General features: G+C 35.5%; 1 protein-coding gene across 3 annotated transcripts in view; it reads left to right on the forward strand.

Moving 5' to 3' along the window:
- LOC106165291 (phosphatidate phosphatase LPIN1) overlaps positions 1 to 10,653 on the forward strand; it is a 28,602-nt gene extending 17,949 nt beyond the window's left edge. For 2 of the 3 annotated variants that reach the window (XM_086994747.1, XM_086994748.1), the window contains exons 2-17: positions 1,755 to 2,064; positions 2,519 to 2,617; positions 2,839 to 2,934; positions 3,176 to 3,693; positions 4,071 to 4,276; positions 4,466 to 4,616; positions 4,894 to 5,016; positions 5,437 to 5,601; positions 6,127 to 6,364; positions 6,598 to 6,686; positions 7,006 to 7,159; positions 7,648 to 7,814; positions 8,177 to 8,416; positions 8,703 to 8,820; positions 9,132 to 9,235; positions 9,600 to 10,653. In XM_086994747.1, the coding sequence (XP_086850873.1) occupies positions 1,885 to 2,064; positions 2,519 to 2,617; positions 2,839 to 2,934; positions 3,176 to 3,693; positions 4,071 to 4,276; positions 4,466 to 4,616; positions 4,894 to 5,016; positions 5,437 to 5,601; positions 6,127 to 6,364; positions 6,598 to 6,686; positions 7,006 to 7,159; positions 7,648 to 7,814; positions 8,177 to 8,416; positions 8,703 to 8,820; positions 9,132 to 9,235; positions 9,600 to 9,822 (2,871 nt within the window). In that variant the 5' untranslated portion in view covers positions 1,755 to 1,884 and the 3' untranslated portion in view covers positions 9,823 to 10,653. Of the gene's footprint in view, positions 1 to 1,528; positions 1,592 to 1,754; positions 2,065 to 2,518; positions 2,618 to 2,838; positions 2,935 to 3,175; positions 3,694 to 4,070; positions 4,277 to 4,465; positions 4,617 to 4,893; positions 5,017 to 5,436; positions 5,602 to 6,126; positions 6,365 to 6,597; positions 6,687 to 7,005; positions 7,160 to 7,647; positions 7,815 to 8,176; positions 8,417 to 8,702; positions 8,821 to 9,131; positions 9,236 to 9,599 lie in introns of those variants that run through there. The other variant, XM_086994750.1, reaches the window with a different exon arrangement.
- Positions 10,654 to 10,945: the final 292 nt, after the last annotated feature.

The following is a 10,945-nucleotide window of genomic DNA, read 5'->3' on the forward strand; positions in this document are numbered from 1 at the left end:
GTAAATGGCTGTGCAATACAGGTGCAAATGATATGTATATCCTGTGGTTTTCTAGGTGTGTTGATGTTGGGTTAGTTATGGTTAATGAACAATTATTTTGGAGGCGGAGTATGTGGGCAACGTTTTGGAGATTGTGAAAACAGTAGCTTTATAGATTTTCTTTCTTTCTCTTGAAAAAGAGGTGGTATTTTTCTGAAGCATGGAACTAAGATCAAATTTTGATGTAGAGTACACCTTTTTCTGCTAAGAAAAATAGAAAATAAATTAACCGTAGACCAGTTAAATGATATATTGTCTTACAGTTTCATTTTTCGTGCTGAAACAAACTAATTGCTTAAGGTCATTCAATGTAGTGAGGGTAGAATCTGAACATTAAAGGGTTACAAAAGGTTAATAGCATCTGTTGAGGAGTAAGGAATACCTCATGAGCTGTATGAAAACCTGTTTCATAGCACTGGTATAGACAGGTGAAGGGCTGAAGTATTGCTGTCATTCTGCATTATGTAAATAATTTATTTACTCCTTTGTTTATTCCTTACTTTCTTAGTCAGTCTTAAGTGCACCTGGACGCCTGGTAATTTACAGGAAGTAAGTTACATTTTGCATTTTTAAAATTTCCATTTATATCTTAATATCATGCATAGTTTTCCCTACTCATGCCTGAAAAATTGATCCAACCTCAGAAATGAAAATATCTCTTGTTGATATTTTAATATTTGAGTTCTACCAATATGTCCAGAAGTTTGTTAGCTGTATGACATTGGTCTAAGTTATAGAAAGATTTGAAAAAAAAAAAAATTATTACAGAACATAGAATGAATATATACAATAGTTATTCAACTAATAAAATAATTAAACTGTGTATAAACACTGTTTGTGATACCAGTAGTGACAAAATAATTATATTGAGAGAAACAAAATAATAATAATAATGACAATATTAAAATAATGAAAATATTAATGCAAATTATACGTTATAAAAAGATATTTTAAATGAATCATGACGAGTAAGGAACTATCTTACTCATGAGAAACGGTGCTCAGAAAACAAGGAATGCAAGTGCAGGAACTGGTCGAGCAATTAAGCGTAAGTAGGAGAAAATAAGATTTGACTGGAAATTCCCCAATATAGCATACCTTACACTGCACCTGGTGGGACAAATTTTCCAATGGAATGCTAGCATAAACACCTACTTTACAGGTAGGTAGGCAGGTGATAAAAACTTAACCTCTGTTAACTCAGTGTGGAAGTCAGGTAATTAAGACTTAACCTCTATTAACTCGGTGTGAGAGCTGGGATCTTGTAATTGTGAATCATGGGATTGTGGTAAGATTCAGTACGTGCAAGAAATGGCGTTACTAGCAAGGATTAAGTGAGTATTGTAATTTGGGCAGTTTGTGTTGTAGGGCAGTAGTCTGAGGCAGTTTAATAGTACTGCAGATTTGGATTATTACTAGCACACAAACACACACAAAGGAAAAAGGAAAATCGGAATTCTAAAGTGGTAGTCAAGTGCAGTTACTAGTAAGGTATTGCTTTTCAAATATCCATAGTTTTTATCCTGGGACTTGCTGATTTTGATTTGGGCTAGTAAGTTTCCTGATGCCTACTAGTTCATGTGAGCAGTGGGCTGAATCGTGATAGAACTGTGTGTGTGTGTGTATGTATGTGTGTGTGAGTGAGAGAGAGAGAGAGGGAGAGATATGTTATACAATTTTAAACATTAATCTACAGTTCTTATTTCACTTTCCAGACCACCGCCTGGTTCACTAAGGTGAGGTGACGCCACACACTCAAGATGTAACCTCCAAAAGTCGATAGATAAAGAAATACCTACAGGTGCTGTGAGGAAAAGAAAACTTCTGAACCCAGCAACAAGAAGAATGAACTACGTTGGCAAGCTGCTCTCTAATTTTAAAGCCGCTTACAATGAGATAAACGCGGCGACCTTGACAGGTGCTATTGACGTGATCATCATACAGCAGGAAGATGGGTCTTACGTCAGCTCCCCCTTCCATGTACGCTTTGGAAAACTGGGGGTTATACATTCCAGGGAAAAAGTGGTAAGTGTGGTCTTTTACTAGTGGGCAAATTTAAAACACCTCGGTTGTTCCAGGTTTTATGATGTGAAAATTGCATATAAAATTTGCTTACAATAAGAAAGGGGAAAGTGGTTAAATTAACAGTTATGAGGATTGGTGTTTATGATCTGTTGTTTACCTTGAGTATATTTTAAGTTTTTTCCAAAACATATAATTATCAAATAATGTACTTAAAATTTGTTGAGTCTTGATTTTGAAAATATTTAATGAAATTTTAACTTGCAATAAAAAAAATTCTTGTTTGGTGCTGAGTGATTTTTTTCATAAGTGATTTTTTTCATGAGCAGACACCTCATGTTATACTTAATGTTATACTTAAAATAATTATCTTAATTTTCAAGTATCTTACTTTTCAAGATTCACCTATATTCATCACTCATGAGTAATTACCGTAAACAACATTTTCCTTCCTCAGGTGGACATTGAGATCAATGGAGATCCAGTAGACCTGCACATGAAGCTGGGAGAGTCTGGGGAGGCATTCTTTGTAGAGCCAACAGATGAAAAATCTGAGGTGAGCTTTCTCCTGTAGCCACTTTTGATTTATTTATTCAATATTTTGCTTATCTATTTGCATATAAAAATTTTTAATGAAGTTTTTGTACATCCACTTATTTATTGTAAGCACTATCTGCAATTTGAACTTATTTTAGCCAAAGGAATGGTGTAGAATGTGGAGATTTATTGGTCATAATACATTTGATCATCATTTTCAAATTGTTGATGTTTTTTCAGTCTCTCTTTGAATTGGCTACCTCGCCCATTGCCACCCCATCTCCAGGAGAAATTATGAAAGAGGGCATCAAACAACTGAAGAAAGAACAGGGAAAGGTAAAAAGTGTTCTTAGGCATATTTGAAGTTTTTTTAACCTAATTTTTTTGGCCATCGCTGTACTATGTTTTTATCCCTTTGGTTTGTCTAACCCAGCTGGTGGTAGCAGCTCTCATAATTTTCACTTTGGAATGGTGAAATAAAGTCAACAGCAATCACACATTACCTAAAACGTCTGTCTTCACAGATTTGAACACGAATAAATCGAATTGAATTAGTATCATGTGGCTCCCCTTCCAGGAGAAGCTGTCTGCTGTTCTCTCTGCCCCCAGTGTCTTGGATACCTTGGAAAGCAAACGAGAGAAATGTCGCTCAGAGGTCAGCCTAGAAAGCTTGGAAAAAGGGAGTCTGGGATCATCTATAGATGGCGACACTGGGCAGTGCAAATCTTTATCAGGCACGCCAACACAATCCCCTGTCAGATTTGGCCTGGAGCAGGAACATCTTGAGCTGCCTGGCAGACAGCGAAAATCGTCAGCAAGAACCATGAGCGGGGACAGTACGACAGCGAAGAGTTCTCCAAGGCATGCTGGGAAGGATGAGGACCATATCCCAGAATTCAATGATGAGGAGATATTTGATATGGACCCTATGTCTGACGATGAGCTGCGAATGATAAATATGAACTCGATGGCGCGGAGTGTAAGTCTTCCGGTGCTGGAGGAAGATAAGAGGAATAGTATTGAAGAATGGGCGAACAGTCGTTATGCTTCGCAGTTATATCCATTCAGTGATGGGGATATCACACCGGTCGTTAGGTAAGTATCTTTGTCTGTATATTTTATATTGTTTTCTTGCTGTAAGATAAATGCATCTTGTCTGTAACTTATGAATAAAATTTTAATTATTGTAGGCACCGTGTTATGGTCAAAACTACATTTTGTTTGACCTACATTAACTTTTTAGTTAAAAGATAACAAATTTGTGTATAATAATTATTATAATTTATTATCTTTTTTTCATAGTAGGAGCAAACAATAGAACATGTATAACAACCCAATCATATTCCCTTGCAAGAACTGAAAAAAACTATATTGCTCAATTTCAAAATTGTCCTGCATTTTAGACAAAAAGAAACGGAAAGAAAAACATTTGAAATAGTAAATTAATTATGAATTTAATTCTTTATTTTCAGTCCCACTGCCACTCGCTCACCCAGTCCATTCAGTGATACAGAAATAGAGAAACAAAACGTAGTTTACGACACTGTCCTCTCTTCTGAACCATCAGAAAACCTCGACTGGTCGTGGGGCGAGCTGCCCCAAAAGACTCTGAATAATGTAGAGTCACCGTTGGCCATCGAAGTTCCCACCAAGGCTCCAGAAATTCTGATAGAACAAGGTAAGGGAAGAATTTGTGTCTTTTCGACATTTTATCATCTAAAATTTAGAGTAGTGTGTTGCAAAATGATGAAGAACTCACTGTGCAGTTTTTTTCTTAGAAGATAAAGAAGATTAAGTGGCAGACCTTCAAGCTCAAAGAATGTTTAATGGAAGATATATTATGTTCAGTAACTTATATTTTTTGAAGCTAAAGAAGAGGATACAGGTCTGTTAACGTTCATGAGGAGCACTAAGAAGATCCGCCACCAGCCTGTGCAGGAGGGTATATACCTGGATGACCTTAACCTTGAGGAGATGGACCCAGAGGTGGCAGCACTGTACTTCCCACCAAAACATCAGTAAGTGGGATTTGGGGGTTGTATAAAAGTGGGATCTGGGATTTTTATCTTCTTTGAGATAAAAAGTTCTTTTACCTAAATTGTTTATACATAGTTTAAGTTATTATATTAGCCTCTTAGGATTTCAAGTGAAACTTTCTCCAATGCGTCCAGTCTAAGTGAAAGTCCAGAATGCTGTGCACTTGACCTTTGTTGCACTCATATTATTAGTCTTGTTGGAATGGACATATTGTCTGGTTAGATCATGCATATTACCCAGAATGCCTTGTAATTTCAGGTTCACACATGCTCACCACATGCAGCCAATCAGGGATGAGGACATTGAGTCGGGGAAAGGGTCGTCTTTACCGCAGTCACCAAACAGTGTGGAAGGTGCAATAGGAGGAAATATACAGGAAAGGTAAGAAATGATTCCCCCCCCCCCCCCCCCCACACACACACACACACACACACACACACACACACACACTGCAGACATGCTTTTCACCACTTAAAAGCAATTCCAATTTTTCTGGCTGATTTTCAACTTGAAGCCCCCCATTTTGCCATTGCTACTTTTTTCTTGCAAAATCATGTCTGAATACAGGAGTTAATTTTATCTTTTTACCAATAAGTAGAATTGTGCAAGTAGAACAATTGAAAGAATTCAAAAAATTTTACAAGGCTATGTCTCTAGTTACCCAAAAGCAATTCTTACAACTAAAATTTTGCATTTTAGAAAATTATATTGAGATTGAATTATTAAAATTTGTTTAAGTTAGTTTGTTTTAGCTTATTTGGAATATAATTTTTATAGATTTTATTTATTTATTTGTTGTAGTGAGCACTGGGATTTATCCCTGTCACTTTGTGGAGGGTTGAAAGAGGCCGAGGGCAACATCGCAATGGACAAATTCTTACAAGACTACGTGACATACGACAAGTTCTGTGAAAACGCCATGCAGATCATTTCCGACCCTAACCTGGTGATAAAAATCGGAACAAGGTATGTACTGCTGTGCATGTTCCATTCATCAGTGATAGATAAGTGATAATGTAACAAGGCTGAGCTTTTCACCAAAACGGGCGTTTATGTGGGTTAAGTTATCAAATCTGATTATTAATCACAGAGCAATACCCAAAATTATCATCATATTAGCAAAATGTGGGTTAAGTTATCAAGTCTGAGAGTTCTCCCGATTATTAATCACAGAGCAATACCCAAAATTATCATCATGTTAGCAAAATGAATACATTGATTAAGACCAAAATAAACAAGATTATCAATAAAGTTAATATTTTTACAGATATTTTAAAATTAGATTTTCATAACTTCAAGTTTAATGTGTGACTGATGATTATTTATGTTGATATAAATTTGATTAAAATCATATTATGTGGTAAAAAAAAATAATTTTTTTATGGTTATAATCCATGATTTTTAATTTTGATTTGTAAATTTTTTTTATGATGGTAATTTGCTTTAAGATTTTTATGGGTTTTGATAAAAACTTCGTTTATTTTCTATCAGGTTCTACAACTGGCAGACGGCAAGCCCCATGATCCTCTCTGTAATGGCCTTCCAGCGCCCCCTTCCAGACTCCCTCGTCACTAATCTCATCAAACAGCACATGCCAAAGAAAGAGAGGGCCAAACGCGCGGGGATGTCTTCCTGGTTCTCATGGCGACGTGCCCCACCCGAGGATGAGGAAAAGGGTCAGGTGGGAAGTCAGGTGGCGGTAGATGTCAGCAAAGTAGAGCCCAAGAAGGTATATATCACTGTTGTCTGCATTAACATTGTTTGTCCTATAATTACACATTATGAAAAAGTTTAAAAAAACTTTTCGGACTAAAAATATCATGTTAGAACACAGCATTTTATCAGCACTCTTTAAATAAATATTTCAGATTTTTTTCTTTTAAATGATAACTTAATTTGAAGTGCTTTGAACTTTGTGAACAAAAACTAATATTTTTTCCTTTAAATTTTCATTATTTCCAGCCCAGTAGTCAGACGTCCACTCCCACCTCCAGTCCTCCCACCAGTGCTCCCAACTCACCACAGAAACAGAGAGAAAGAGAAACTGGCAGGTGAGGGGCTTAAAGTACAATAAATAAATGAATCAGTAAAAAAAATTCTCAATTGTTTGTGTCAATATTTGAAATATTTCGGAAGTTACTGTTGTGGTTGTTGCAGTTTGTAACTTAACTTTAACACTGTGTGTGTCAAGTGTCTGTATTTTAGTCATTGGCCATTATTCCTGCTTTCGGACAGTACATTTTTAGACTACAGTGGCCTGTAAGGCCTAGAGGTTAAAAAAGGATTTTAGCACAGACTGTAATGGTCGCTGATGATGGTGTTGAACTTGAGAATATCAAGTTTTTTTTTACCAAGTTCTTACTATTGCAGGAAAAAAGATGCAGACGACACCTCCACGTCTAGCGACGAGATGGAATTCAAGCAGTGGTCCCCAAAAAGAAGGCGGGCCAACTCTCCCAAAAACCGCAATTCACAAGGACAGGTCAATTTCAAGAAAAGTCTTAGGCTAACGTCAGAGCAAATAGTGAGTATTTCATTTGCTAGAATTTATAATTCTTATTTTTGTATATGTCAAGAAAAAAAAGAAATCCACGAATAAAACTTTCATTCTGTATTTGGCTGGATTGAGGGTGACACACTTAGAAATGAACATTTTAATTGTGCTTTTATTAATTTATTTGGTTTATTAGTTATGATATCCTTATCTTTTATTTAGACTGTTTTCGTTTTTTGCTAATCAATTCATTTTACTTTTTTTTTTTAAATAGCTATGTAATGTATTGTGTAATTTATGAGATTTTAAAAGTAAATTCAATCTTTGCATCCATTCATTGACAATTCTTGATTTATTCCTTCACCATATCAGTCCTAGCTAGCAAGATAGAGAAGAGTTAAGTAGTAGGTGGATATGTACAGGAGGCTGCTACACCTCTCTCACCATGTTATTCAACTATTTATTAATTCGTTCTATCAGTCAGTCATTCATCCATTTCTTTGCTTTCTCCATTTCAGTCTAAACTAGTCAGGCAAAGTAGAGTCAAGCTACAACCAGGGCAAAACACAATCTCATACTCCGTGACGACGCAGTACCAGGGAACGTCCAAGTGCGTCTCTCACATCTACCTGTGGCGCTATGACGACAAAATTGTCATCTCTGACATAGATGGCACTATAACTAGGTAAGAGAAGTTTGTATATGGGTGGATATTACATATATGGGGTGGGCAGGGTGGAGAATGAAAAACAAAAGTTTGCAAATGATAGTGAGTGATTTAAGATACTGATTGAAAGAAGAAAGCAAAATATTCAAGAGTTGATGAAATGCTGACAGGTTGTGAATACTCTTAATTTAGCACCTGTTTTGATTTCTTTTAATTGGATTCCTTTTGTGAGTTTATTATTTAGAGATGAAGTCCAGAGATTTGGGAGTTGTATTTTATGCCCCCCTTAACCTTAACCATTTATTTATTTTAAAATTTTTATTTAATTATTTGTTAATATTCTCATTGATAAGCACTAAATAATCTCCCATAATTTCCAGGTCGGACGTCCTTGGCAACATCCTCCCAATGCTGGGTAAAGACTGGTCTCAGATGGGTGTTGCCAAACTCTTCAACAAGATCCACCTCAACGGCTACAAGTTCCTGTACCTCTCGGCCCGGGCCATTGGTCAGTCCTCCCTGACCAGATCGTACCTCAAGAGTATCCGCCAGGGGGAGCTGTGTTTGCCAGATGGCCCCATGTTGTTGACTCCTAGTTCCCTTATCAATGCCTTCCACAAGTGAGTTGATATTAGTTGGTCTAGTATGGACTGGTGAAAAATCTGTATAGAAGTCCAGAGGGGTTTTCATCCTAATGAGAGTAAAGTCTTTGTAGTGACCATCACTGTTTATTCCATGTTAAATTCTTTAATGAAAAAAAATTATGTATTTATGTAATGTTTATGTTTATAATAAAGCATAAACATTATATAAACATTATATTTATATAATGTTTATGCTTTATTATAAAACAATGATAAAAAAAACAGAAAATCCTGTCATAAAGTGCTCTTTGTTTCTTTTCAGGGAAGTTATAGAGAGAAAGCCAGAAGAGTTTAAGATTAACTGTCTGAAAGACATAGCATCCCTCTTCCCGGCGACACGACCGTGTCCTTTCTATTCCGGCTTTGGAAACAAAATTAACGTGAGTGCTAACAGGCTAAATTATTTATCATACTACTCTCATTTATAGTATGCATGTATGTGAATTTCAAAGTGCCTTTATATTAAATGTTTACAGTTTGTTTATTATTTTTTCACTATTGTGCATAGGCATGCATATGCATGTTATGATGTGTGAATAAGTTCACCGAAAAAATTGAAATTAAATTTTTGTTTTCATGGGTTTAAAGTCCATTTCCTATGCGATTATTTTTGCTCCACAGCCAAGTGGCTGTCTTGCCACCAAAATGTTCAAATGATTATATAATAATTGATTAGTTTTGTTTGATGTAGGATGTTTGGGCATACAGGGCTGTTGGTATTCCAATATCAAGAATTTTCTCTATCAATCACCGAGGGGAATTGAGGAGCGAGATTTCCAAAACTTTTCAGACTTCGTAAGTAGTTCACAACCCATCTATTGAAGTATGGCAATTATACATAAAAATTTATTCAAAATTTATTGTTTTTATTGAAACAATGGAACATACAGAACTTGAAATGTGAAATTCATCTTTATTTTCATTATCAAATTGTATATACTTTTAAGATCTCTCTTACTTTAAATATGCTGATATTTTCATATTTTGTATTATTTGACATTCCTGCTCGGAGAAAGTACTCTCATTTCACTGAAAAACACCCCTAAAATTAAATAAAGCATATATAGCCACAGTCACATACTTACGTACTAATATAATAATGGTTTCTTCTAATTTTAAACATTAATTTTTAAAAATAACTTCTTATTTTATTTGACAGCTACAACAGCTTGAGTGACATTGCAGACCACTTTTTCCCACCACTCCATGTCACATCCTCCGGAGTTTGTGAAATTGGAAATTTTTCCGCAGCAGATAAATACAGCCAGTACACATACTGGCGAGAACCTCTACCAGAATTGGACGATGAAATAGCGAATTTTTTGAAGAAAAATAAAGAGAGTGAAGCGAGTCCAAGTAAAGGATCTAAAAAGGGGAAGTGAATTTATTAATTGTATGATTGGAAGAAATGGCATTTGATCAATAATAGTGGAAGGAAAAACAAGCTCACAGTTGAACTAGAAAAATAACTGAAAAGTATGTATAAGAAAAACTGTGAGAGAACAGAAAAACTTCCTGTGAGGGTTGTGAGTTAAAAGAATTTTGAATTCTAGTATACCAAACACGAGGAAGAAGAAATCATTAGTACAGCAGATTTCATATAATTTCCTGTTACAAGATAAAGCAAGCAGATACAAACAAAAGAAGATGAAGAAAACAAAAAGAATCTGTCAAAGAAAAAGACATCAGGAAAGAGAAAAGTGCCCTGGTTATTGGGTTCACAATGTATGATTTCTGCAAGACACAAAAAATAATTTTGTCAGTTTCAAAACCACCGTGTGACACTGTTGTAGACCAGCCAGGACGGGTGAAAAAAAATCTTTAGATCCCAAAATGTTGCACAAACAAAAACTTAATGAGGGAGATTATTTTGTTGGAAACTACAAATGATCAGTTTAAGAAAGGTTATATATTGAAACAAGTGACATAAATGTCCTCTCAGCCAAAGTGAAGGGGAAGGTTGAAATTGTAAAATCAATTAAGTACTTAATGAGTCATTGCACCATTTGAGGTGATACGTCTGTGCACAAACATTAAGAAAGTCATCTAACTTAATATTGGCGACACAAATACTGACAAGTAACACCTAAGGTTATATTTGTAGTACTTAGATTTTTACATGGCGAACTTACTCAGATATAAGTTAAATTTGATAACAATTTATCATGTATTAAATTGGAGAGTTTAGTTCACTTTTATGAAGAAAGCAGCATGTTAAGTTTTTCTTTTATGCTGCCAACAGTCCATCCAGTTGTCATCAGTTAAGCTGGGGAAGTTCATTTCATAAATGAAAAAGGAAAAAAGTAAAAAAAAAGCTGCTGTATAGACATTTTCAGATTGGAAAGCGCTGTCATACGGTCACGTGACTTATGATGCAAATAGAAAAAACTTTCAGGTGCTAGGGAGACTTCCTCACTCCTATTGAAAAAAATATAAGAATTCAGTAGCTGAGAGTGGAGTCTCTCCCACTCCACTCCCAAGTCACTTGACACCATGATCATGTTT

The sequence above is a fragment of the Lingula anatina genome, chromosome 8, assembly GCF_051362555.1.
Source record: "Lingula anatina isolate TDL-2025a chromosome 8, LinAna3.0, whole genome shotgun sequence".
Classification (NCBI taxonomy): Eukaryota; Metazoa; Brachiopoda; class Lingulata; order Lingulida; family Lingulidae; genus Lingula; species Lingula anatina.